The sequence below is a fragment of the Polistes fuscatus genome, unplaced genomic scaffold (genome assembly GCF_010416935.1).
Source record: "Polistes fuscatus isolate 324 unplaced genomic scaffold, CU_Pfus_HIC Scaffold25, whole genome shotgun sequence".
NCBI lineage: Eukaryota > Metazoa > Arthropoda > Insecta > Hymenoptera > Vespidae > Polistes > Polistes fuscatus.
This window is the reverse complement of record NW_025113102.1, coordinates 1,208,422-1,235,900: the sequence shown is the minus strand read 5'-3', so window position 1 is coordinate 1,235,900 and position 27,479 is coordinate 1,208,422. Positions and strand designations below refer to the sequence as shown.

Below are 27,479 nucleotides of genomic sequence, written 5' to 3'. Positions count from 1 at the left end.
AAGAATGAATTTTTTTTCTCTATATCTAAGCTTTTTTATAAAAGTGATATTTTCATATAGAATTTTAGTACAAATATTAAATATATTACATCTCATTATCTATCATCTAAATGGGCGCACCATTTATTTAGAATATAATTTAATTATGATTTAATAAGGCAATATAATAATTAATTAAACTATTTTTTTAAGTTTCATACACAAACACATTTTCTTTATTTTAAATATCAGTAATATGTATATAAAATAGCTTAATGTATTTTAGAAATTTCTACAAATACTTTTAATTTGTAAATAAAACTTAGCCATGTTTTTCTGTAAAAATAAAATGTGTACTTCTAAAGAGTACACATCTATTTTTCACAAATAATGTATCGTGAGTAGCTATAACAGTATCTTCAAGCTGCATTTATTATTATTTTCAAAATTTATTTCTTTGTGGCTTGAAGATTCATGAATAGGCAGAGTACAGAAAAAAATACTATTCTCTGTCATTTTTCTTACGTACTAAAAATTAAATCGACTGAATTATGATGTTATTTACTGACTTACACATATTTACATTTTTTAAATTAAATGTATGAACTTTTAATTAATTATTAATTAATCCTAGATTTTTTAATTTCACAATAAAAAAAGGATAACTTATTTCGAATCTTTATGTATATATAACGATAAAAGAATTTCAGTTTAGTAAATAATTACGTTATAAAAAAAAATACATACAACTATGATATGTACATGTGATCATGAAATACAAAGTATAAAGGATAAGATTTGAATGTTTGTAAAAAAATTTAAGTAAATATCTTTATAAGATTTATATATTATAAGTTTATATCGACTGCATACTTAGACAATTTTTACAACAACAAAATACTTAATAATTTCCATAATGTTTCAATCTGTATAAAAATGCTTTGTATGACAAATTTGATATACCTAAGTAACCGCTGTTTGGAGAAAAATCAATATCAGAGGGCATTGATATTGTTGTTTGAAATGTGGGAAAATTAAAAAATACATTTAATGACGGCAAATGTAACATTCTAAAAGCATTTGCCTTTTTATCAGAAGCCATGGCTAATATCTCTGATGTAGGGTTGAATTTTAATGCAGAAATAGAAGTAACAAGATTGCAAATTACTTTAACAGGAACTGGAAATTTTTCTTGAAGTAATCTATTTACGTCATACAAATTAACAATTCCTTCCCTACTTCCAGTAGCTAAAAATTGACCATTCGGAGATATTGCAGTTGCTCTACAAGATAAGCATCCATCATCTACTGCACGATGTATACAAGTTCGACTGTTTATATCCCAAATATACATTTCATGACCATCTTCAAACATGCAATAAAAAGAATATTGAATTATATAATACTACTTTGAAAATAAATGAAATGTTTGTATTATTTACCTCCGTGTGATACGAGCATTTTACTGTCAGGAGTAAATGAAACTGTTCGGCATTTCGTATTCATCTTTAGAGTGCCAATAAGTTCTTTAGAAGAACTCGTTAACAAATAAATTTCACCTGATCTACCACACACTGCTATTAATCGACCATCAGGAGATACTTCATATCTCTAAATAACATTATATTAAAAACTTATTAAAATAAAAATATCACAGAGAGTATTAATATAATACAACACATAAATTTTCCAAACCTTCATGTTAGTAACAAGACTTGGTAATGGTACTTTATAAGTTTTTCCACTAATTAAATTATAAGAATGGCAATATGAGTAAAATTGAGATCCTAATATAACTTCAGTTCCTTCTTTGAGAAATCTTGCTTTACTAATTGGAAAACGTTTGTACTGAGTACTGTACAATTTATTGTTTTCTATACCATCAATCTGTAGATATTAAAAAATGTATTTTTATATATTAACTATTTCAAACAAAAATAATATTTTTACCTGAAAAAGAGACAAAATACCAGCTGAACCAGCAACAAGAGCTAATGTAGAGGTTGGATGAAATTCCAAACTTGATATTATAGGACCTTCAGTAAATGTCTTTTGATTTATTGGTTTCATGGCTTTAATATCGATGTTGTCTTTTGGCAAGCTCTTCAATTGTGGTGCTTCTAAGTGAGAGCTATGCTAAAATTATGAATATTTATTTATTTAAATATAATATATTCAATTGTTTTACTTTAAATTCAATAATATAGAATCATAATAATACCTTCAGGATTTCATAATCTGTATCATCAAAATTATCTGGTACTCTATTAATTTCTGCCCATTTCGGGGTACCTACAAGATTTTTGTACTTATTCTCCAAGAATTCCGTATAAAATTTCTCAGGTCTTGTGTTAGGAATCTTGCGTTTTTGAATATTAAATGCCGCTTTTACACTTTAATTAATATAGAATAAATTTAATTAATGAATATAAATAACAGAACACGATAATGATCTAAAAATACTTCATACACACTTACGTATATTTTGCATCATCTTCATCCACCCAAACTCCTTTTTTTTCCTCTGTTTTTTCATCCTTATCACTTTTTTCATCCTTATCACTATTTTCATCAGAACTCGTAGAAAGTACTTCATCTTTAACTTCTACATCATCAGCATCATCCGCATCATCCAAATGTATAGTCGTGCTTTTATTTGCTTCCTCAATATGATTGTCATGTGGTAAATTACTTATGACATCACTTACATCTCCAAAAACAATCTGTTCCAGTCTACAATTCATAATTGTAATAAGATATACAATTGATTATTACATAGTATATCAATTAGTAGAAAAAACTATTTCAATATAAAAATTTAATTATATTTGTAATGAAAGAATATATGAATCTCTGATTCTATCTTTTTAAAATATTTATTGATTTATTCGAAACTTTTTGTTTATAATTTTATCAGCAAATTTTGATTTAAAATAAATTTCATATATAACTATTCATTAGTTAAACAATTATCTCTGACATGCTAACAAATAAAATACAATTAAAATTACCTAGCTTCTTCTTTAGGATCATATGAATTTAGTTTTCTTTTCTTTGAAAACATATTTGATTCTTGATTGCACTTTGTAGAAGCTTTTGCATAATTTAATGCGTTTATGTTCATATTGGAAATATATTTGGTATAAATTTTCAATTAACATGTGCACATTTTCTTTCCTAAAATAAAAATATTCTGATATCATTAAATTTATTGCTACAGTAGTTTGTCTAATAAAAAAGTATTAAATTGTCAATGTTTCATCATAAAATATAATAAATTTTGATATGAAAATACTTACTGATTATTATTTCAAAATTTCAGGTTAGAATTTTAAATTCTTTATATTAACGAGACGGTCAACCAACATGCAACACTGCATTCACAAAAATCTCAAATATTTCTTGCGCTTTTTTTAATACTAAAATGGTAAGATCTAGTATTTATTTTTTATTTAATGAATAATCGAGTCAAATGATATATAATAAATAACATTTGGAAGAATGAAGCCGGAAGTGTCTTGTCTGCATTAGGAGTGCAGATACTGTCTGTTACTTCCGTTTGAATGTACAGAATGGACAAAAGTCAATGGACAATTTGGCGTTTGATGTATATAACATCAAAAATCCCCAGGATTCACGATTAAAATAATAAAAGAGCATATTCTATTTTATTGCTTCGAAGCTAGTGAACTTCTATCGTCAAGAAATTCATAAGCTACTTAAAAGATTGCAAAAGGTCTCTTTATTATATGTTTTATTAATTGTATAAATATTGATATTTATTGTGTGTATCTCTATATTAGGTTATTTCTAATTTAGGTATATTTTTAAATAAGAATAACTAAAATATTTTTCAAATACGAATCTTTCTCACATATGGGTAATATTATCTTGTTTTTAATCTTATTCTCCATACGTTGAGATAAAAAAGGCAGAATCAGCATTATCTGACATTTTTTGATCTAAAGATAATAAGGAAGGACATTTTGGTTGATACTGTTCCACTGCTTCTAATAATGTTTCTGGATATCCTGGTGAATAATATCTATAAAAAAAAAAGAGAACAATAAGTCATAATTTTTATTTATTTATAATAATTAATTTGCATTAAGAGATTGAGATATTTTCCATTATTCCCTCAGATAGTATATATTTTTATACAAAGATATAACTATAAAGTCACACACAACAAATTTGGCTATATAATGTTAAATTACACTAATAAAAACTACTTGATAAATTATTCTATAATATAATATATAATATATTTCTTATATTATATAATTATTTATGAAAATTTATTGTTATATGCCTTCTTAATTAAATCAGTGATTAGCTTTCTTTGAATTTTAGAGTGAAATTCCCGCCACACATGATAACAATTGTTCGTGTGGTTTACACAACGAAATTTACTAGTTGCTATTTCTAAAGAAACACGAAAATGCAGATAAACACAACAAACTGAGGTAAACAAACTCATAATACACATGTTTAGCTAAGGATTGATAAGAATTGCATCATGTGTGTTTCAACATACAAAACAAAAACAACAAAAGAACAAAAAGAAAGATAAACACGTAAATAAAAGAATAACGAAAGCAAAATAAAATATATAAAAATCTATAAATTATACTCACAAAAACCTGACATGCTAACACATTTTAAAAGGCAGATTTAAATCTTACGCACAGAACTACGTATTAATTAATATATAATACATCAAATGCAAAATGGCTGTTAACCTGTGTTATTGATCCACTGCAGTCTCATTTCAATAAGATCAGCTGTGCGACAATATGGCGGATACTTCGTACATTAACAAACTGACTTATGTTAAACTAAGATCCATGTAAGACTAAAAAAACAGGTGGTTTGTTGCACGAACTAATAGTGGAAACAACTTTACGAGATCTAATTTAGCGTTAATTAAGAAGAAATTCTTGAAATAATTCGGTGAGTAAATAGATTTTAGAAGGGTTATGTCAAAAAAGCAACTAGTGTTTTTGGTTGCAATTCACTATCACACTGTATAAATATTGAATTTGTTTGAAAATATGTATGACGTTCGAATATTATAAAATACAAAGTACACAAGTCATAGTTGATGAAAATTCAGTTAATATAATATGATTAAATGTAAGGACATAGATCAAGTAAAGCAGATTAATTTGATTATAAGTTTGAATTTTATAAACTTTGATTGATACTTTCATATTATTTAGATTTTACAATTAGTGAGTTTTTTTTTCGTATAAAACTCTGCAGAAAAAGGAAGCGTAGAGATCAAAGAATATTGTAATGATAGATTAACGTAAAGTAATAACAATTTGCATCAAGTATTGTAGTACTATAATATCTACTAGCCTTATCTTCAATGTAAAGATCTCTACTATGTAAGAAATCATAATTATTATAACACTTGAATCATTGACAAACAAAGTGCTTAATTCTACTTTTAGTGTTTACTTAACATTTTATTATCCAAGTACTTGGTCAATATTTATCTTTTTATACTTTAAATAAATTTACTTAATAATTAGGTTTACCACTACCAAATAAGAACAATTTTATAATCGTTCAATATAATAAATGATACAATAATGTTATATACCTGAATATTTTCTAAATTTTCTCTACTTTTTATTTTGTGAAGTTAATCAATTTGGCATATGATTGGCTTAATTGTGAAAAGAAATAAAAATAGTTTGATAGATTATTATATATGTGAAAAAATACCTTATAATTTCTTCAGGGAAGCAACAATTGATAAGCATTATGTATTCCATAAGTATTGAACCTGGTTCAGCTTGTATTTCTTGCACTTTTTTCAATGCTCCTGATGTAGCAAATAATCGTCTTGCTCTTGCATCATATGGCAATATCTAAATATAAATATTCCAAAAATTAAAGCTTTTGTGTAATACGGTATATATATATATAAACTCGTGATTAGAATAAATATATTATATAAAAATAATCAAAGAATTATAAATGTAATATGAAATAAACAACTTTTTTATTGCTACACAATTTATTATTATTATTATTATTATTATTATTATTATTATTATTATTATTATTATTATTATCTACATATAAATGTATATATGTAGATAATATATATATTTGATTACGTTGGACCTAAAAATAAAACTCTTGGAATCTCTGACCTAAATAATTGTCTTAAGTATAAAACATTAAAAGTAAAATTAAGCGATTTATATGTTTTTAAGATGATTCATAAAATATACAGAATTATCAGGAAAAAAACCAAGTTCTTAAAGTCTAAACGAACAAAATTATGAATACTAATTAAATAAAATGGTTTTTAAAATTCAATTTTTTGATGAGTATAATTTATTGAAATATTTTATAAGAAGGATTATTAAAATCTGCCTTTCTCTTGATAAGAAAGAAAGTAACGTTATTTGAAACTATTACAAAAAAGATACATTTAGTTCTTGATTTACGAAGAAAATTTAGCAAGCTTAATCATATATCATGCACAGTTACGAAACAATTCTTATCATTTTATCGAATAGTCTTTTACTTTGTAAATCGTAGAGATGCTGATGTAAGAAAAGGAAATAAAATTCTAAGAAATAATTCTTTGAAAAAAGTTGAGCGATTGTTAGAGTGATATATTTACTAAAGTTCGTTTATAGCATGTTCCATTATGTAAATCGTAAATCAGAACTAGAAAAGCAGGTGTAAATAAAATTTTTAAATAACGTATTTTGCTTTTACACGACTAGGATGTTATGAAGAAAACATGATCTATCCATTTATTGAAGAGTATAAAATTGGAAATAAATGGCAAATAAAAATATGATTATCATACGTCATGTATATGTGATAAATATTACGTATACGTTTGAGATAGTATATTGCGTTATTTATTATTTAGAATTCGTCATCATTAATCTCATCTTGTTTGTTAACTTTGCAGAGAGAAAAATTTGAAAAGAAAAAGAAATTACAGCTTTAACGTTAGTGAGGATATTTATGAAGAAAAAACGGTGTGGTGAACCGTGAAAAGATAACAATACAAAATAATAAGAGAGAGCTGTTATACAAACATTATTCTATATGATAGTTACGTTTATCATAAATCTATCGTCAACATTATGAAAAAAAAAGCAACGAATAACAATTTTGATGAAGAAGTGCGTCATACGTATAATTGAAGAAAAATTCAAATAAAGAATAGATATCATTATAAAATGTACATCGTATGTCAAATCAATAAAGTACAGTGACTGAATCACCTGAAGAAATCAAATTAGATTATATTCTACTAAACACCAAGATCCATTGGTACACAGAGCACCGACAACGAGACAACTGCCTTATATTTGCAACAGTCGAGTAGCGTTCTTTCAAATTTACGAAAGATATTCAAATCTTGTAACAAATAACATACCGTTTAAATTTAACCAGAAGTTTCTATATAAGCGCATAAACGTATCTTACAAAATCAGTTCACTCAGATCAGAGGGAAGAGATACATCTCTGTTATAGTGATATTATTAAAATATTTATACATATTGTGTATATTTGTTTATGTGTGTGTGATTTGTGTATATATATATGCACATATATATGCACCTATACAAAACATCTGTAAGTTAATTAGTTGCTAATTACAGTGTAGAAATATATTAAAATATACACAAGTATTTTATTCCTAAACTTTATAAAATCTATATCTATATCTAATATCTATTGTTGAATGTTAAAAAACTATAAGTTTTAAATCTTAAAAAGATTTATAATTTAATCATTATATGAACAGAAGTAGTTGTAAATTCAAATAGTCAAAATTATTTGTTATGAAAATAGGAAAATACTATAACTTTTATTATAATCAAAGAGATATGAGTGTTTATTAAAAGTGATTCTTTTTAGAGAATACTTTAGCAAAGAAGGTGATAAAAGTGTATAACTCTGTAAGCAGTACTATCATTGTTAGTCAACATGAAAGACAATCCAGATTGTGTTATTCTCAATACGGGTGAAACACATAATTATCATCAACCTGTCTCTGCCAAACCTTCAGTCGTTTCAGTTTCAAGTATTGATTCTGATGTTAGTGATAGAAGGGATGTACGCGAAGAGCTTTATGCTGGAATCTTCAGAAGGCATAGAAAAACTATATTGGTAATAGGCAGTTTTCTAAAGATGCTAAAAGTGAATAGAAACATGAATAGTTATGCTAGTATAAAACCTAACGATGAAGCAGATGAATGAATGGTTTATTTAATTTTATTAGTAATTTGGCAAAATATTTGTATTATTTAATATTTTATTAATATTATCATTGCACATATCTTTCAGCGTCATTAAAACATTATTATTATTATTATTATTATTATTCATTTCTATTCTACTCACTTTATAGCATCTACATAATCAGACAAAATATAAATTATAACTATTTGTAATTGATTACATTATAATACTATATATATACATTCGGAGAAAATATTCTATATAATACCAAAGTTTGTTTATTTATCATTTTTATTTACTAATTTCAAAGGAATAAAAATATACCAAAGAAGGTAACTGCCAAAGAGATATCATACTAAAAGATACAAAGTTTTCATGCATTTTTACATATTGTAACATAAATTGGAAATAAGAACCAGAAATGCATGATATAAATTAAAGATATTAACGTAATTTTCAATGTTTAATTAAGAATCAATGAAATCACATAATAATGCAACCTATTACTAAATGTAGCTTTTATAGAAGGAGAATATTTTTTTTTATGAAAGAATAATATTGTTAATTTCCTTTTTCAGAAATACTCGGACAGATTGCATGCTCTGAATCGAATATTTGGTTTATTTGCCATACGATTTGAACATGTTACAAGACATAAAGTTTGGTAAATTGGCAGTAAAATATATATATATATATATTATGCAACTCTTTTTTTAAATTTTATGATCTATGCTTTATGATATTCATTTAATTGAGCGCTAGGATTATTTTATTATTACATATTTTATATTTTTCTTGGTGAAAAAATTCAATTAAATGGCAATTCATAAAATGGTAATAATTCATTAAATGGTAATTTAATGTTTTATTCTTTAAAATTTACAATAAAATAAAATTTGATAAATTTAAATATTAAATATTACTTTTAATAGTAAATATTTTTCTAGAGTTATTGATCTGAAAAAAGGAAAACTAATTAATTCTGCAACAGACTAATCTTTGTCTTAATCTTTTCAAGATGAAACTACTGATTAAATAAATTTATACCAGTGATATATATATATATGTATATTATGAGAAAAAATTATATACACGGGGTTGTGCTATTATTATGATGAATCTTTACTAAAAGGAATTATAATACCGTACTATTTCTATTACAATTAATCATTTTTACATTTTCAAAATGATGGAAAATAATAAAACACCAATATACTTTGATATAGCAAATGAAGCTGATTCATACAAATATTAAATCAAAGTCTTTTTTGTTAACAGTTCATTACTATATACAACTTTTGAGGCTTATTTAATATTTGTCTCTCCATTTTTGTACGTTTTGTATACTATTTCTCTTTATACAAAATACTGCCATTAGAAAATATAATAGTTGAAGTAGTAGAAGGCAATAGGGTATAGTTAAGTAAGAAAAACATTCCATACATTTTTCATCAAATCTTAATACATAGTATTATACACATAACAAAAAGAAAATTAATAACAAATTATCCTTGAATTTTAGATGACCATTCAATGTCGAAAGACTGAGAAATGTGCTTTTTTGGAACTTCAAATGTGCCATACTATAACTTAGATAAAATTTTAGAGAAAAAAAAACCTAAATATGTTTGTGTAATTAAAAATTTCTCTATTTGCTGTTGATTATAAAATTATTAAACAAAAAAAACTATATAGCATATCTGTAAATCCTGTTAATTATTATTAATAGCTTGAAAGTACATCTTCTATTAAGATAATTAAATGTCAGCATATTAGTCCGAGTTATTTATGAGAGTTAAAAGTAAAAATATAGAAGAAATATTAATAATATGAAAAAAATTAAATAATTTATAAATTTCGAATATTTTTCAGTTATTACATCTAAGGTGGAGTTAATTGTATTTAGCAATTAGAAAAGGATTATGTTATAAATTAAAAAGAAACAATATCTTTTTGCATAAATATATACAATAAAAGCACACTTATACAGCTGCTTGACCAATTTTTACGTAGAGCGAAAGATTTATATATGAATAGTTTAATGAATATCTATCAATTCACTTCTATATTATATTTTACCTTATGTATATGAAAGCAAGTCATCTTATACAGATTTTACCATAAGCCCATTATATACAAATAAATAAAAACATTTATGTTGATTATCAACACAATGTAAAATAGACAAAAGGCAATAAAACCTTTCTTATGTCTATATGTTAATTGGAAAATAATATATCATCACTTTGTAAAACACATCATTTGTACACATTTCACTGATATGTATAGATTAAATAATAAATCATTAACACTATATTTAATAACCGGTAATGTGGTTCGATACCTACACCTTCAAATCAATTGATTATACAATTACGTATGAAACACCAATTTATAGATATTATCAACATACAAAAAATATTTATAGCATTATTAGAAATTACCTTGCTAAATTGTCGAAGTACATATCTCAAAATATTTGGAGGAGCATCATAGAGGAGTGTTTCTAACGCTTCAATATGCAAACATTTTTGAAGTATCTGCTTTAATGATGTATGACTTTTTAGTTTTAGATCATCCGAACTCTTTGGATTGATATAGAACTGTTAATAAAAATAAAAAAGAGAAAATATAGAATAGATATACCAGGTTAATTATAAATATAATTTTTTTTAAAGAACTTACATACTTCTAATAATTTTGAAAGAACATCTGCATCAGCTACTGATTTTGCATGCTCTGGTGTATGTTTTCCTATTTGACCTAATGTCCAAGCAGTTACAGCAAGTATATGATCATCAGTTTCATTTTCTAAGATTATAGCCAATTGAATAACACTCTGTAATAATCGCAAAGTGTATTTAAATATATGACTATATAATATAATATAATATATATTTTATATTTATATTGTTTCTTATACCATCGATCCAATAATAGCAGTAGCGAATTGATCAGAATGTCCAGCAATATATCCAAGTGCCATTATTGCTGGTAGTTTATTTGTCAACTTTGATGTATTTATTAATTCATTTAAAGCACCTATACCTCCAACATTGACAATCAATTGTGCCAGCTAAAGAATAAGATTCAAATACGAAAAATTAAATACCCTTAAGTGTAAATTTAACTTCAATGAAAGTTTACGAATTAAATTTAATACAGTTTAAGAATTACTTCAGAAGTATGCTTGCAAACTTCTTTGGTAAGAATTGCTGCAGTTCTAGCTACATTTTCATCAGGATGACCCATGTGTAATAAAACATTTGGGAATACTTCTGCCTCTATAACAGTTTCTGCTAGATTTGCACTGTGTTTTGCTATGCTCCCTAATGTTGATAGAACTTGTCGCTGGACAAAAAGTTTTTTATGAATATAATCTTTAAAAATCTTGTAATAAATTATATTAATCAACCTTCAACTTGACATCAGGATTAGATAATGCTTTTGATAAATACGGAATGGCACCAGCATCCACAATAGTATGAGCTAAGTCCTTGCTGTGTTTACTTATATCACAAAGGGCTGATATACTAATTTGTTTAAGACATAATTCTGGCTCTTGCAAACATAAAACAAGGAGTGGTACTGCACCTGAGTAATATATAATAATAACAAGTATTAGAAATTTACAATCTTTCAAATATGTTATACTTACCTGCATCTACAGTAGCTTGTGCTAAATTTTTATTATGTCTAGCTATATATCCAAATCCCCAAGCAGCTGCTTCTCTAACACCAGAATCAAAATCTTCTAAACATATAATCATTGCATCTAGTCCATTCATTTTTACTATAATTGATGCTGTTTCCGGTGAATGTTTTGCAATAGCACGTAATATAAACAATGCTGCCTTTTTATAAAATTTCTATAACAATTTATTTAAAAAAAAGATTATATTTGTATATAACTGATATAATAATTATGAAAATGCATATATAACTACTGCAAAAATAATAATCTTATTTCTATATATATATATACTTGAGAAAATTGAAATAATTTTTTATAATTAATTTGAATAATTTAACTTGAAACTATCTAAGTATTAAGTGCTTACATTCACCAAGCTCGTACATTTTGTTTTTCTATATTGTGCAACAAACGAGGTAAAATATCTTCTCGAATAATATTTTGTGCCAAGTTAATATCATGATTCGCCAATTTACCCAATGCAATTGCAGCCATATGCTGAATAGAAGGGACTACATCTGATAACAAAGGTTTAAGCAATTTTATAACACCAGCAGCTTCCAAACATTCAATATTGTTAGGCTTTGATGCAAGATTAGCAATGGATTGTACAAAAAGTAATCGTGCTTTTTGATATTGATCAAATACTATAAAATAAAAATTGTCTTGTTTTAATATGAAATATAATAAAAACACAATGCATAATTTTTTCTGTTTATACAAATATAAATACAATTGAATATACCTTGTAAAATAATACGTGCTGTCATATTAATATTTTCAAATAGACAATGGATTTATGATTTATTCGTATAAATCTTTCTTTTTTACTTAGTTACGATATACAAGATAGCTTTACGACACTATCAATTGTTTGAAAACGAAAAACTGCCGCCTTCAATTTAAAATTAAATGTAAACAAGGATGACAACTCTCGAAACTAAAAAAGTACTAAATTTTAAACACTAGAAAAACAATCTTTCCTTCTAGTTCTTTTTTTTCCACAGCTGTCATTAAAGTCACGTGTCACATATGTTTTGAGTACTATGCAGCCATACAAATATTGTTTAAATATATAGTATGTGTATCAACAAATAATTTCCTATAGTATTGGCTATATAATAATTGTATAAGTTTTGTGATCAATAGAATATATATTAAGTAGCGTGTCTTATAACAATACAAATGTCTGATGAACTATTAAATAAGGAAAAAGAATTACATCGATTAAATAAAGAATTAGAAATAAAAACGCGTCATGTTTTGGAAGAAATTAAATCTATTGCAGATCAACAGATTCATCATAATAAATCGTCCAGACAGAATGATGTTACACCTCATACTAAGGATATGGATATAAAAAATGTACAATATTCAATGATTATAAATAACAAATTACTTCCAAATGTCACAACTAAATTAAATAATGGTTCGTTACATACTTTAACAGAAGAAACACCAAATTTATTAAAACAGTAAGTGTATAATAAATATTATAAGAAAATGTATAGGTAAATACTATAATTTATCTATTATATTATATTATTATGATATCTATACATTTACCATAGTAATGAATCAATTAAAAAGTATATTAATTAATTATTGTAATGTTTTGTTTATGTTAATAAAATTGCAAATTTTTTTTATGCATCATATAATAAGTTTTTTATTTTATATAAATTTTTAATTAGAAACGTTTCAAATTTCCAAAATCAAAATGAAGGCAATAAAGTTAACGAGATTGTTTCATATGAAGGAAATGGTGCAGAGAGCAAAGCTCTTATTAATTTTCTTAAAACAAAGCTAAATATGCTACATGATGAATTTAAAGTGATTCAACTTGAATATAAAAATAAGGTAATGCCAGTTCGAAAGAATAATTTTATAGAAAAGGTATTGTTTCATTTTTAAGTATAATTAAATTTACACACCCCCCCCCCTCAATAATTGCAGGTAAATTATTGCGAGAAATTGGAAAATGAAAATAAAAAGCTTAATTGTTGCAAGTCAAAATTACATAAACAAATAACATTATTGAAAGAAACAATTACAAAACTTGAAAATAACAATTCTAATTTACATGATCAGAATTTAGCTTTGAATACTGAAAATTCAAATTTGAAAAAGGTATAAATTATTATTTTTTGGATTGCGTGCATGCGATTATCTTGTAAAATATTAATTTTAACATAATGTTTAGGATGTAGAAGAACTAAGAAAAGAGATAAAGACTTTAAATCATCAATTAAATAACTATGACTTACGATTAAATAGATCTTTAGAAGAAAATGAGAAATTAAAAAATACTATTAAATTTATTCATCTTGAAGAAAAAGTATGTATGTTTTCTTACTACAAATATTAAACATAAATGTATATTTTTATTATAAATGTAAATGAAATCACTTTTTTATGTTTTTTACTTATGTATACAGGAATTACGAGATCAAATTAGACAGATTCAAGAAGATAAAAGGCAAGGAATAAAACATTTAGAAAGACAACGTTTAGAATTACTTCAAGCGTTTAAAAAGCAATTATTACTTATAGATAATTTGAAGAAACAAAATGTATGTAATAATTTGAAATTGTTCTAAAATAATAATTAAATTATATTTCTTTTGTTTAATACTTTAATTTTTAACAGGAATTTATAATAGCAGTAGAGCATATGCATCTCTTGGAAGAAGATTTTTCTAAACTCCTATTAGGGAGCAACCCCATGGTAACGCTTGACGCTGATTTTGAACGTCAAATTAGGGCTCCATCCAGCTGAAATAAGTAGAGTCATGTCCTGATAATTGGAGGATAATCATAAGATATCAGATGGATTATCAACACACAGCAACGGCTTAAGAAGAACGTACTACGTTTTTTTAGTTTATTTTTTATAAATTAAATCTTATATATTTTTAACATCACAGATTCTCATTAAAGAAATGTAAAGAAAACTCTTTTTGTACGAAATTGAAACTAATAAAATATACTAACATTAAATTAAATAATTAATTACATTTATTTTTATCATGCAAAAACCAAATGAGAAATTACCATTTTAGAGAAAACGATGATTCAATTATTTTCATATCAATGCTATTTTCTTCTTTATTAACTCCTCATTTTGTATTATCTGTTGTAATCGTATTTGTATTTTACATACTAAAACTTTAACATTTCACTTAAATATGAATGACTATGAAGACGATTATTTAATTCAAACGGTGATTTAGTAAGCTATTCGAGTAAGCCACTATAGTGGCTCATCAACCTGGAAAAAGTAATCGCAAAAGCCACTTTAGTGGCAGGCCGGCCAAGGCCTATATCGGTAATTGCAGTGCTCTACCCTTATCTTCTCGACCGTCGGTAACTGCCACCGTCGGTAAATGCCACCGTCGGTAACTGCCACCGTCGGTAAATGCCACCATCGGTAAATGCCACCGTCGGTAACTTTCCGACTTTGCACAAAAAATATCGACCGTTTTTAATGAGAGTTTGTACTTTAATAATATTGACCGTCAGAAATCTAAATATAAAATATTACCGACGTAGAGTAAAAAAAAATTTTAAGTCTACTATTACCGACGGTGGCAGTTACCGACGGTGGCATTTACCGACGATGGCAGTTACCGACGGTCGAGAAGATAAGAGTAGAGCACTGCAATTACCGATACAGGCCTTAGCCGGCCTGCCACTAAAGTGGCTTTTGCGATTATTTTTTCCAGGTCGATGGGCCACTATAGTGGCTCACTCGAATAGCTTACTAAATCACCGTTTGAATTAAATAATCGTCTTCATAGTCATTCATATTTTAGTGAAATAATAAAGTTTAAGTATGTACAATATATTTTTAAGAAAAATTATAATTGATTGAAAAGAGAAAACAATAGAAAACTTAGAAATGAGAAAAAACGTTTTCGATTTTTCGATTATTAATAAATGAGCAATTATGGATTTTGATTGAGCAATTAGTGAGAAATTAAGAGCATTTATTCATTTTTTTCTGCTGTTGCAGTTCTATGCCAACTTTTTTGTGCTAATAAGTTTTAGATATTACCATGTAATAAAGCTCTATTGATATTGCAGAAATCTGGTAAAATCAGTACCACTACAAAAAAAAATATCCCTAAAATGTTACTAAACGCAATGTCTAAGAATATCCTCGTTTTCTCATCAATGAGCAAATTTAACTGTCATATTTGTAGAAGTTGATATTTTTGAAATTACTAAAAGTACTTATTATTGTCCTATGTAATTAATTGTTTTATCACCATTAACGGTTTAATTTATTTATCTATCTATCTATATATATATATTTATTTATATTGAGTGATATATGTATGTATATTCAATTTTTTTTACATATACATATATGAACTTAATTCTTATTCCAGATTCGAGATATATTTGTGTTTATTCTGTTAGTGTGAGCATCGATGTAGAGATAATAGAAAGAAATACGTCGAAATATATAAAGTTTTAAGTAACTTTAAAATCGTAACTTCCTGATAATTAATCACGATTGTGATCTCAGATTTGTACGGCTGTATATGCACTCGTATATACATGAAGTATGACATTCGATTATGACGTTGGACAACTGAATTTTGAAGGTTGAGGATTAACATAGGATCTTGGAACGTTCTATAATATTTTTTAAATTATATTATTGCATATGTAGAAAAGTGTGTACTTTATATCTTGCCTGTATATTCTCTAATTCTTTTCTTTATTTGGTTGGGAACGACATTAGTAGTATTTCGTAATAAAGAAGTAAGATTAACATTTCTTTTACTATACAGCTAAGTAAAGGTTAGAAATCAATTCATCCTTTACCATTATGGCTGCAGGAACTATACTGGCGGTAAGATTATAATATTAAATTAAATATAATGCTGAGAGATATTAATTTTATTATAATATTTGCAGAAAGCTATTGAGCTGGTGACAAAAGCTACAGAGGAAGATCGCAAGAAAAATTATGAAGAAGCACTTAGATTATATGAACATGCTGTGGAATATTTTCTTCACTCTATCAAATGTATGTTTATTCTCTAACAATATATTCTGTTATTAAAATAACTTATCCATTAATATTACAATAATAAAATATCAATTAGACGAAGCACAAGGTGATAGAGCTAAAGAAAGTATAAGATCAAGATGCTTGCAATATCTTGAAAGAGCAGAAACATTGAAGGCATACTTGAAAAAAAGTAAGAAGAAACCAGTAAAAGCAGGCGAAGATAATGCAAAGACAGAAGATAAAAAAAGTGATAGTGGGGACAGTGATACTGATAGTGACCCCGAGAAGAAAAAACTTCAAACTAAATTAGAAGGAGCAATTATTATAGAAAAGCCAGATATCAAATGGAACGATGTTGCTGGTCTTGATGGGGCAAAAGAGGCCTTGAAAGAAGCTGTTATCTTGCCAATACGATTTCCACATTTGTTTACAGGAAAGCGTATACCTTGGAAAGGTATTTTACTTTTCGGGGTAAGTTTATTCAACGTATATGTAATTTAAAACATGAAATCTGTATAAATGATTAGAGATTAATATTATATATTGTTTAATGCAGCCTCCGGGTACAGGTAAATCATACTTAGCAAAAGCAGTGGCAACAGAGGCTAACAATTCTACATTTTTCTCTGTTTCGTCTTCGGATTTGGTAAGCAAGTGGTTAGGTGAATCTGAAAAACTTGTGAAGAATTTGTTTGATTTAGCACGTCAGCATAAGCCAAGTATTATATTCATTGATGAAATAGATTCACTTTGTTCATCTCGCTCTGATAATGAGTCTGAGTCAGCACGAAGAATTAAGACTGAGTTTTTAGTGCAAATGCAAGGTATAAAGGAACTTCTTTGGAATAATGTAATATAATTTAAGACTTGGTTTACATTTTTAAATTCATATGTTCATTGTAGGAGTGGGTTCAGATAATGATGGCATATTAGTCCTGGGTGCAACTAATATACCTTGGGTATTAGATTCTGCTATTAGAAGGAGATTTGAAAAGAGAATATACATTCCACTACCCGAAGAACAAGCACGTGCTGTTATGTTTAAACTTCACTTAGGAAGTACAGCGCATTGTTTATCAGATGATGATTTCAAAAAATTAGCAGCTGCCACAGAGGGTTATTCAGGAGCAGATATAAGTATCATTGTGAGGGATTCTCTCATGCAACCTGTTAGACAAGTTCAAACAGCCACTCACTTTAAAAAAGTAAGAGGGCCATCTCCAAAGGATCCATCCGTCATTGTAACTGATTTACTCACACCATGTTCTCCTGGAGATCCGGATGCTATTGAAATGAGCTGGATGGAAGTAGATGGCGATAAATTATTTATTCCTCCTGTAACCATGGTACATAATAGTTCTTGTGCAAAATTCATTTAGACAGTATCTATGTGATCTACTTAATATTACTCATTTCGTACTTTCAGAGAGATATGCAAAAATCCTTAGCAACGACACGTCCAACAGTAAATGAAGATGATATGGCAAAACTGGAAAAGTTTAAAGAAGATTTTGGACAAGAAGGTTGATCCTTGGATACTTTTTATGATGTAAATTAATTCTTTATAAGAGCATATTTTCAGTTATACGTGCTTGCCTTGTTAATCTTTGAGAAACGATTATACTTAACAGTGTTTGTATAAAGATATCTAAAAAGAAGTGCATACTCCTTTATCTTTTGTCTCTCTCTATTTCATTATAGAAAAAATGATGAATTCACCATAGGCTAACAATCTATAATATTTACTACAATTTTTTATTATTATGCACTAGTATATAAAATGCAAAATGAATTATATTTTGACATAAACAATTATTAAATTTTATCTATAAAAGATTTAGATTACTGTTCATTCTAATATGCAAAGCAGAGAAGTAAATTTTCAGTATAATGGAAATGTATAATGTTTTACCCTGTAAAAGTTATAATTAAATCTAACAAATTAAGTATAAAGTACTAAACTTATTCTATTTTTCTTATTTCATTTATATACTTACATGAAAGAACAAAAAAGATGATAGATACGTAAGTCCAAATTACGATTTATTTGGTTAAATGTTTATTCTTTTTGATGTTTTAATAAAGAATAAACATTTAATGATGGATATATTTTTACAGTAAATGCAACGTAAAGTACGAACGATTTGAAATATCTGTAATGTACTCGTCTTACTTTATAATGCATTTTGTTCTGTAAACTATTCACTAAAATTCAATGTTTACTTAATAGTATATATTATAATGCGTGCAGATAGATTTAATTATTAATTATTTTAAATATAATCAACGTGCATTTCAATACACAGAAATGTCACAAGTTAAAACACAAATGCATACATATGTAAACAAATAAAAATATAAACAACTGGTAATCAGAACATTATTCCCGTGTAAATCATGTTTATTGTTATTACCATAAATAACAATTTATACATTGTAATAAAGGGAGAATTTACAACGGATTAAATTTTTTCTGTAACTTGTAGAAAAATAACAAGATACGTAGTCATGGTGGGCAGTGCCTTAAAAATTCAGAGTCCATATAAACGACAGTTATTGTTATATCATCACGAAATATTCGTACCACTTTACTTGGCAAAGTTAACAATTGTGATAATTTCCCATGATCTATACCAAATTCTGTACCACCAAGAGCATTTCTCAATAAGTGTGTAGCTGCATTACTATCAAGAGGTTTCTTTTTTAAGCCTTCTTTACGCTGAAGTAACATTTCATTAATATCAGATAATTTCATGTTTTTGCGAGGTAATCTCAATGGATTTAATGTAACTTTCCCACTAATATGTTCTCCTACCAATCGTACAGCTTGTAAAGGTGATATTAAATCCCACAATCCGTCACTCGCTATTATAAGAAACTTATCTCTAGGTGTCAACCTATGATACTTTACTTCAGGTTTTGCTGTTAAGTACGGTGGTGTATGATAATTTGGTGGTATTGCATTTTCGCCAAAGATTGGCACTACTACTTGCTTCATGATCATTTTATTCCACTTATATTGAAAATCTCCAAGAGAACGAAGAGGTGCTAACTGCCCAAGTAGTCGTTCCATTTTTATCACAGTAGATTTCTCTTGCAGTGGATGCTCTGACCAAATTCTTTCAACTTCTGCTCGATTATCACTATTATGTTCTGTAGTCATCACTTTTGCTGACCACACATCATTTTCTGTAAAAATAATCACGAAAGTTCACAAATTCTTTGTAATAATCTAAATTTTGCACAGTTAAATATGAGCTATCATGTCTTTATAAAGACGAACATGTACTCTGATGGTTTAAAAATTATTTTTAATAGAATTTAATTTTTATATTATTACTTTCATTAAATTATATAACATTTATACAAATATATATATATATATATATAGACTGTACATAAATATATAATATTGTCTAATTACTTATATATCCTACTTTTATCATTTAATAATGGAGTAAAGAACAAAAAAGTAAATTTTGTACCTGAAAGTACTCCGAGCACTGCTTGACAATCTCCAACACCAGCGACGTGCAAATGTGGACCATCTATATGCGCTACAGCTGCTACAGCTCCTGACATAGCAACTGTGAGTGTTCGTACTGAATCTTTATTATGTAAATTTAATAAAGCTTCATTCGATAAATCATTATCTAATCTGACAAATGCATTTTCCAATGCTGCTTCCATTTGAAACTCTTTTGTAGACCCAGTTTGCATTAGATCCTTTAAAAATGTTAAGAAGCTATCTCGATAAAGATCTTTTATTTCAGAAACTAACTCTACTTTATCATTGAAAGTTTTTAATAGTTCTAATTCCTTATTGGAGTTAATAGAATCCAAATATTGCCTTAATAGCTTAGGAGGAAGTAAACATGCAGATATATAATGGAACAGCCGTTTTGATATTACTTGTGCACAGGCACCACCGCCATGACCATCGAATACTCCCAATAACAAACCTATGAAAAGATAAATAAATATAAAATAATACTTTAATGACTATATTAATACATTGACTATAATGTTATAAATATATTCTACATGCAGTCTAATTTAACTTATAGTTAAAATTAAACTTCATTATAATATGACTTAATCGTACAACTTAAAAATTTGTTATAATTATGTTACCTTTAGTCAGTAAACATTGTGCTTCAGATCGTGTATCTTCTATAGGATTATTAGATGCCAATTGATTAGAATCATAATACTTCACAGATGAACCAGTAAATTCTTTGGTAAATTCATTAGCTTGTAAAATAGCAGTAACCTATATAAATAAAATATTTATATTTTTCCTGTATAAATTTATCTTATATACAAAAATGAAAATAAATCATTCATTACCTCTTGAGGTGTAAGCCTTGATACTGTAGCATACAGTCGATTTTGAGTATTGTTATTACAATTACATCGTTTAATTGCCACATTACTGAAACCTTTCAAAAAACGTCCAGTAACTTTTTGCAAAACCATCCTATCTTCAGATATTGGAACAACGACTGTATCTTACTCCGTTGCTTCTGTTTGACCTCTACTTTTCCAACACATTTTGTAATTTTATTGAATTTTATGATTATAAAAACTTGTGTTATTTATGAAATTATTAAAAGAATACAAATATTCATACTATCCAAAACACATTATTTGTTACACTGGATTACACTAAAATATAAATGTTTTTCCTTGAAAGTATTAATAAAATAAAATTTCATTCATCTTTTTCTGAATATATAACCATTCAATAGCAATATATTTTATATTCATTCAAAATTTATAATATATCGAATTTCCTAATTAATTGCTGGCACAGTATCTGTCAAGAAAAAACAAAGGTTAAGAACTATATATAGATGAGAAAAATTATAAAATATATTATGATTTTTATAATAAATTATAGCAAGCAGTTACATATTACGATTCCAAATGTAGTAACGTGTTTACACGTACGCTTAAAAACAGTCACAGAAGACTATTACGAGCAGATCAAGTTTAAGTTACGCCATGCACAACTACCAGAGTGCCAAACGTTTGAAAATAATTCAAATCATTCTTAATTATTTGTGGTATAATATTATATCTTCGTTGATATAATCAGTAAACACAAAACAACATGTAGTAAAGCGCGGAGTAATGATGGCGTAATTTGTTTTTTGTTGTTATTGCGTTTGCGTAAATAATTTTTGTGGAAAATTAGATTGTTGTGATTTTCATTTTGATCATTTTTAAGTAGTGAGAAATGATAAATTATTTTAAAAGGAAATCCTTCTCTTCAATGATAATAAATTTTCATAAATAATATATACATATACATATATAAAATATACATTTCAGTTTTTATAGTCCAAATAGTTAGTAGTAACATTAAAAGTGAAGTAAAGAAAAATGTTATTTTATCTATTTATATATAATATAAAAATAAATAAATAAAGTATATATATCGAATTTGTTTTAACAATATGTTTCTTGTAAATATATTTTAATGAATGATTTTCTAATTATATATATAATTATTATTATATTCAATATATAAATGAAAACATTAAAAAGAATTCGAAGAGGATATGAAAAGTTAACCTATATGACAGACAATAATACTATTTATAGAATTAAATTAATGATCATTAAATATATATATATTTATATTTGTTTTAGATAATACACCAATAATAATGGTATATGGTGGTTCAATTATTTATTATATTTGGTATCTTTAAATAGAAGTGTTTCTAAATACTACCAAAAAATATTTTTACGTCTGTAATATTTCATGTATGTATATATATGTACATAACCTATATATACATAACCTATAAAGAGCATTAATTATTTTAATCATTAAATGACTGGGTAGAACTGTCATTCTCTTCTTCGTTGGTTTTATATGAAATAATTTTAGTGAGATTTAACATTGAGATAATTAATAATAAAATGGCTAACATACCAGAAAATGCATTAATTGCTGCTCAAAGAGCTGTACAATTTGATAGAAATGGACAATATAAACAAGCTCTATATTACTATGAGGTAGCAGTAAAATCTCTTGATGGATTATCATTAAATGCTGCATATGATCAGAAAATTGCAGATTATCGAGAAAGAATATCTGCAATTCAACAATTAAGTAAGTATATTCTTACAAATAGAAATAATGATTTATATTCTAATTATTAACTAGTAAAACATATTAAGTAATTGTTAATTTTAAACTGCAAAATTTATAGTTAATGTGGAAGATGAAATACATGATACTATTAGTCAACAAAAATCTGATCTTCATAGATGTGAATTTTTGATGAGTCAAGCACTTGATGCTGATGAAGCAGGTCTCAAAGATGTTGCTATGAAATTATACACAGATGCTGCTGAATTGGGTCTTAGCATAGTAAGTTTAAATTAATTATATTTTTTAACAAAATATAATTGCACCCAAATGTATTTGTATCTGTTTAATATATAGAAAGTAACTACTTCTGAAATAAAAATAAAGCTAAATAATTTAATCCGACTTGCTCTTGAAAGAGCTGAATCTTTAAAAGGTATTAAACAACAAGATGATGATCTAGATGATATTATCAAATCTCTCCAAAATTTACAACCTGTTCCTAATGATGATCCTTCAGATACACTTCCATCTTTACAATCGTCTACTACTACAAATGCAAGTAATTATATTATAATATATAATATTGTTCATATAAAAGATAACTATTAGACATTTTAATATACATTATTTACAAGATAAATTTTTAGGACATCAAACAAGACCCTCACTGCACCGTGGTAATAGTGCACATCTTAAAATAGCAGGTGGTAGTACTACTTATACAGATGAGGAAAAAAAAGTTTTACTTCATAGTTCTCATATAAATGATAAAGAATTTGTACCTTTTATGGATGTTGATTTATTAGAGAGATTTCAATATGCTATACCATTTACTGATAAGGATGGATTATTGGCATTAGCTCCTAAACAAAAAACATCTTTTGCAAGATGGTGTAGACCCGAAGAATTATTTTCTGAACCTAAGATGTTGATGGGACGTTATGTTAGTTACTACAGCATTCAACAATCTGTAAGTTATATTAATAATATTAATAAATACAATTGTACAATTGTAATTTTTGTTATATACAAATATAATATAATTATGATCTTCATTTTATTATATTTCAGGTCATATCTGATTGTTCATTTGTGGCTTCTCTTGCTGTCAGTGCTCAATACGAAAAGAGATTTGGTCGCAGACTTATCACATCTATTATTTATCCAAAAAATAGGAATAACGAACCAGTTTACAATCCATTTGGTAAAAAATCATTTATGATAATGTTTATAGATTCGTTATTTTGATATGAAAAGAAATGAAAAAAAAAATCTATAATTTTACATTAGGAAAGTATATGGTGAAATTACATATCAATGGTATTCCTCGCAAAGTAATAATAGATGATTTGTTACCTGTAAATCGACACAATCAATTACTTTGCTCATACTCTAACAATCGCGGTGAACTGTGGGTTTCTTTATTAGAGAAAGCATATATGAAAGTAATGGGTGGTTATGATTTTCCTGGATCTGGTAGTGTAAGTGTTTTTCATTTTGCTTAAAACGAATGAATCTATTTAATAATTACAGTATATTTTTTAATTTAAGATAAATACTATTAAATGCATATGTAACATTCATTTAAAAAATATGTTATAGAATATAGATTTACATGCCTTGACTGGTTGGATACCTGAAAGGTATGCTATCAAATCAGAGGATTCAAATTTTAATAAGGATGGTTTCTTTGAAACTCTAAGATTGAGATTGCATAAGGGTGACATGCTTGTCACAGTCGGTACAGGACAAATGTCAGATATTGAAGCAGAGAGAGCAGGTCTTGTGCCTACTCATGCTTATGCAGTATTAGATGTTAGAGAAATAAATGTAAGTCTATCTTTATTTCATTTACACAAGTGTTAATATGTAACTTAGATAAATATAAAGATCTTTTACAATTTAAAAAATGAATATTATATTATTATATTAATAGTCATATCTTGTTTAGGGAGTTAGACTTTTTCAATTGAAAAATCCATGGTCGTATTTGAGATGGAAAGGGAATTACTCTGAACTGGATACAAATCATTGGACTCGCGAGTTAAAAGAAATATTGAATTACGATCCAGACTCTGCATCACAATCGGATAACGGAGTATTTTGGATTGACTATGACAGCATATGTCAATTTTTTGTTGTCTTTCTTATAAACTGGAACCCTGGTTTATTCAATTATACTTATTGTATTCATCAGTGAGTTTAATCTAAACCGTGGGATTATAAGCGTTTTTACAGAAAAAGCACTGTTTATAAGACATAATAAAATAATATTTTATAATAATTTTGTTGTCTATAGGATGTGGAATGCCGGAATAGGCCCAGTAAAAGACGTATATAATATTGGCGATAATCCACAATTTTTACTTGAAGTGCAAAGTAATACGACAGGAGCAGTATGGATTCTCCTGACAAGACATATTACTGATATAGCTGATTTTCGAGAAAATAAAGAATATATTACAGTATTAGTATACCGGAATAACGGCAAAAGAGTGTATTACCCAGGTGAATGAGATAATTAGTAAATATACAAAATATATACATGTTATATAATATATATATTAATATATTATAAATTTTGTTAGATGATCCACCGCCATATATTCATGGAATAAGAATAAATAGTCCACATTATCTTTGTAAAATAAAATTAGAAAATGACAGTGATACGCGATATACTTTAGTTATATCACAATATGAAAAAACGCAAACGATATATTACACTTTACGTGCATATGCAACATGTCCTTTCAAATTATGGCAAATACCTCAGTTATACAAATGTGAAAAAGAGGTAAATTATAAGTTATTTTACTAGAATTATTTTCATATAGCGCAATTATAATTTTATCTGTATACAATATATATGTGTTATATATACGTCATAGAAAAATAAATATTTCAGATTACAGATGGACAATGGAAAGGGATTTCAGCAGGGGGATGTTCCAATCATACAACTTATCCCAATAATCCGCATTATCAACTTGATCTGGAAAGTACTAACGATAATAATTATGTATTGATTATTTTAAAAGGACCTAAAGAATATCAAATAGGTTTTGACATTGTTACGGTTACTGTTAATAATTCAAACGCAGAGATGTTTAAATCAAAAAATTCTGGTTCATTTCGGTTAGTATAATTAAGAAAAATTAATTAATCTTAAGTTTTTTTTTGTTATTTTCGGGAAGTATTAAAATATCTTATATTTTAGGCCAGGATTTGCTTATATAGAATTAGAAAAAGTACCAGCTGGAATATATCATATTATTCCATCGACATATTTGCCAGGACAAGAAGGCCCTTTCTTTTTGATATGTAAATCATCTTGTAATTTACTTCTTCGACGGATTCAGTGATGTCATGATGAAAGTATCTTGTTTGAAAAATAGATCTCATTCTGTTTATGCAAACTTATTCATTGATAGATAATGATAATGATGTTCCAATCGTACGAAAGCTTAAATAAGTAATAATTTCATTGCACAACTCTGTTTAACGTATTTGCTTGCATTAAATTATTGGCATGTCTATTATTATAAGAAAATAAAATAAGAAAGAAACACAGAATTGGAACAGTGTATAATAAAATACCTCAGTTTTACAATTCAAAGTACAAACAAAAATAACGAGAATAAATTATCAATATCTATATTTTGATATTTAAAATTCATGATATTGGAATTGTATATATATATAAAAAGAAATTATTTTATATATATTTATGTTTACTAAAATATCTTACACATTGCCATGAAATATGATATCTAAGCTTTGTAGTCCTAACACTAGTTAATTATAATTATATTATATACGTAAAGGTAATGTCAAAAACAACGGTATTCTTCAATGAAAACTTTAGTTAAAAATTGTAAGACATTTTATTTATGTAGTAAAATCAACTCTATCACTCTCTGTAATACAATACAAAATACTACATTTTATAAGTTCGTATATTTTAGCTGTATCAATGTTAATGCGCAGTAAAATTTATTTTTCTTTTTGCTTGGTAAATTGCTTTACTTTGTTTAATATGTAAAATTTATAAGTATTTTATATGTGATACTATGTGTGTTATTGAATTAATTGTAAGTATATTTTTATCACATGTTTATAAAACTCAGTGTTAATATTCTTATATATTTTATTGCAATGTTTTTGTTATTTTAATAACATAGTTTGGATATATCATACTATTAAATAATATGTGGAGATGCAATATATATGTATATTTACATGATTATTGAAAGATAAGTTACAAAAGAATATAAATAATTATACAAAAATATACATTGAATGATTAACATGATTGTAGCAATCAAAATGCTATGATTGTTAAAAAAAAAAGTATAATCAATGGAAATTTTACTATATATTAAATTAGATGGATATATATGTTGTTCTTTCATAAGTTTTCAGTGCATACATAGAAG

General features: G+C 26.4%; 7 protein-coding genes and 2 long non-coding RNA genes across 17 annotated transcripts; 5 read left to right on the top strand and 4 right to left on the bottom strand.

Moving 5' to 3' along the window:
* Positions 1–806: 806 nt before the first annotated feature.
* On the bottom strand, positions 807–3,544 carry LOC122518508 (U3 small nucleolar RNA-associated protein 18 homolog). The gene is made up of 8 exons (XM_043637483.1): positions 3,279–3,544; positions 2,991–3,156; positions 2,458–2,712; positions 2,201–2,372; positions 1,930–2,115; positions 1,675–1,866; positions 1,422–1,590; positions 807–1,344 (listed from the first exon to the last, which is right to left on the bottom strand). Exons 2-8 carry the CDS (start codon positions 3,101–3,103, stop codon positions 881–883), a joined length of 1,551 nt encoding a protein of 516 aa, XP_043493418.1. The 5' UTR covers positions 3,104–3,156; positions 3,279–3,544; the 3' UTR covers positions 807–880.
* A 154-nt stretch (positions 3,545–3,698) lies between these two features.
* Positions 3,699–12,356, bottom strand: LOC122518636 (sperm-associated antigen 6-like; the record flags this gene model as incomplete). The annotated part of the gene is made up of 9 exons (XM_043637682.1): positions 3,699–4,024; positions 5,716–5,861; positions 10,656–10,814; positions 10,901–11,050; positions 11,135–11,287; positions 11,389–11,562; positions 11,627–11,805; positions 11,870–12,080; positions 12,273–12,356. Coding segments are annotated over 9 exons (1,398 nt in total), but the record flags the coding sequence as incomplete, so codon positions are not given.
* Positions 4,601–8,964, top strand: LOC122518511. Its single transcript, XM_043637485.1, has 4 exons — positions 4,601–4,932; positions 6,929–7,602; positions 7,888–8,169; positions 8,790–8,964. Exons 3-4 carry the CDS (start codon positions 7,957–7,959, stop codon positions 8,877–8,879), a joined length of 303 nt encoding a protein of 100 aa, XP_043493420.1. The 5' UTR covers positions 4,601–4,932; positions 6,929–7,602; positions 7,888–7,956; the 3' UTR covers positions 8,880–8,964.
* On the top strand, positions 9,013–10,527 carry LOC122518512. The gene is made up of 2 exons (XR_006304089.1): positions 9,013–9,045; positions 9,159–10,527. It is a non-coding gene; the product is annotated as an uncharacterized LOC122518512 (long non-coding RNA).
* Positions 12,357–12,684: 328 nt separating the features above from the next.
* On the top strand, positions 12,685–14,906 carry LOC122518509 (cilia- and flagella-associated protein 57). Its single transcript, XM_043637484.1, has 6 exons — positions 12,685–13,380; positions 13,600–13,765; positions 13,862–14,035; positions 14,109–14,243; positions 14,344–14,478; positions 14,556–14,906. The coding sequence occupies exons 1-6, from the start codon at positions 13,091–13,093 to the stop codon at positions 14,682–14,684; spliced, it is 1,029 nt and encodes a 342-aa protein (XP_043493419.1). The 5' UTR covers positions 12,685–13,090; the 3' UTR covers positions 14,685–14,906.
* Positions 14,528–15,218, bottom strand: LOC122518513. Its single transcript, XR_006304090.1, has 2 exons — positions 14,960–15,218; positions 14,528–14,680 (listed from the first exon to the last, which is right to left on the bottom strand). It is a non-coding gene; the product is annotated as an uncharacterized LOC122518513 (long non-coding RNA).
* An 829-nt stretch (positions 15,219–16,047) lies between these two features.
* LOC122518613 (vacuolar protein sorting-associated protein 4) lies at positions 16,048–18,589 on the top strand. Of its 4 annotated transcripts, none has more exons than XM_043637646.1 (8): positions 16,048–16,137; positions 16,300–16,518; positions 16,756–16,769; positions 16,835–16,946; positions 17,026–17,402; positions 17,488–17,755; positions 17,835–18,277; positions 18,358–18,589. In XM_043637646.1, the coding sequence occupies exons 2-8, from the start codon at positions 16,479–16,481 to the stop codon at positions 18,457–18,459; spliced, it is 1,356 nt and encodes a 451-aa protein (XP_043493581.1). In that variant the 5' UTR covers positions 16,048–16,137; positions 16,300–16,478; the 3' UTR covers positions 18,460–18,589. The 4 variants fall into 4 exon arrangements, with proteins under 4 accessions (XP_043493581.1, XP_043493580.1, XP_043493583.1 ...); XM_043637645.1 differs by having other exon boundaries at positions 16,053–16,156; XM_043637648.1 differs by having other exon boundaries at positions 16,054–16,156; positions 16,708–16,769.
* A 725-nt stretch (positions 18,590–19,314) lies between these two features.
* On the bottom strand, positions 19,315–22,897 carry LOC122518612 (pyruvate dehydrogenase [acetyl-transferring]-phosphatase 1, mitochondrial). Of its 5 annotated transcripts, XM_043637643.1 has the most exons (6): positions 21,885–21,977; positions 21,565–21,750; positions 21,282–21,468; positions 21,066–21,204; positions 20,417–20,893; positions 19,315–20,120 (listed from the first exon to the last, which is right to left on the bottom strand). In XM_043637643.1, the coding sequence occupies exons 3-6, from the start codon at positions 21,408–21,410 to the stop codon at positions 19,438–19,440; spliced, it is 1,428 nt and encodes a 475-aa protein (XP_043493578.1). In that variant the 5' UTR covers positions 21,411–21,468; positions 21,565–21,750; positions 21,885–21,977; the 3' UTR covers positions 19,315–19,437. The 5 variants fall into 5 exon arrangements, with proteins under 5 accessions (XP_043493578.1, XP_043493579.1, XP_043493577.1 ...); XM_043637644.1 differs by lacking the exons at positions 21,565–21,750; positions 21,885–21,977 and adding an exon at positions 22,879–22,897; XM_043637642.1 differs by lacking the exon at positions 21,885–21,977 and adding an exon at positions 22,879–22,896 and having other exon boundaries at positions 21,282–21,750.
* LOC122518610 (calpain-7-like) lies at positions 21,982–26,616 on the top strand. Of its 2 annotated transcripts, XM_043637635.1 has the most exons (14): positions 21,982–22,064; positions 22,590–22,706; positions 22,789–23,058; positions 23,159–23,319; positions 23,395–23,599; positions 23,688–24,010; positions 24,112–24,244; positions 24,331–24,521; positions 24,643–24,870; positions 24,992–25,236; positions 25,340–25,548; positions 25,629–25,837; positions 25,949–26,178; positions 26,261–26,616. In XM_043637635.1, exons 3-14 carry the CDS (start codon positions 22,866–22,868, stop codon positions 26,403–26,405), a joined length of 2,472 nt encoding a protein of 823 aa, XP_043493570.1. In that variant the 5' UTR covers positions 21,982–22,064; positions 22,590–22,706; positions 22,789–22,865; the 3' UTR covers positions 26,406–26,616. The 2 variants fall into 2 exon arrangements, with proteins under 2 accessions (XP_043493570.1, XP_043493571.1); XM_043637636.1 differs by lacking the exons at positions 21,982–22,064; positions 22,590–22,706 and having other exon boundaries at positions 22,968–23,058; positions 23,217–23,319.
* Positions 26,617–27,479: the final 863 nt, after the last annotated feature.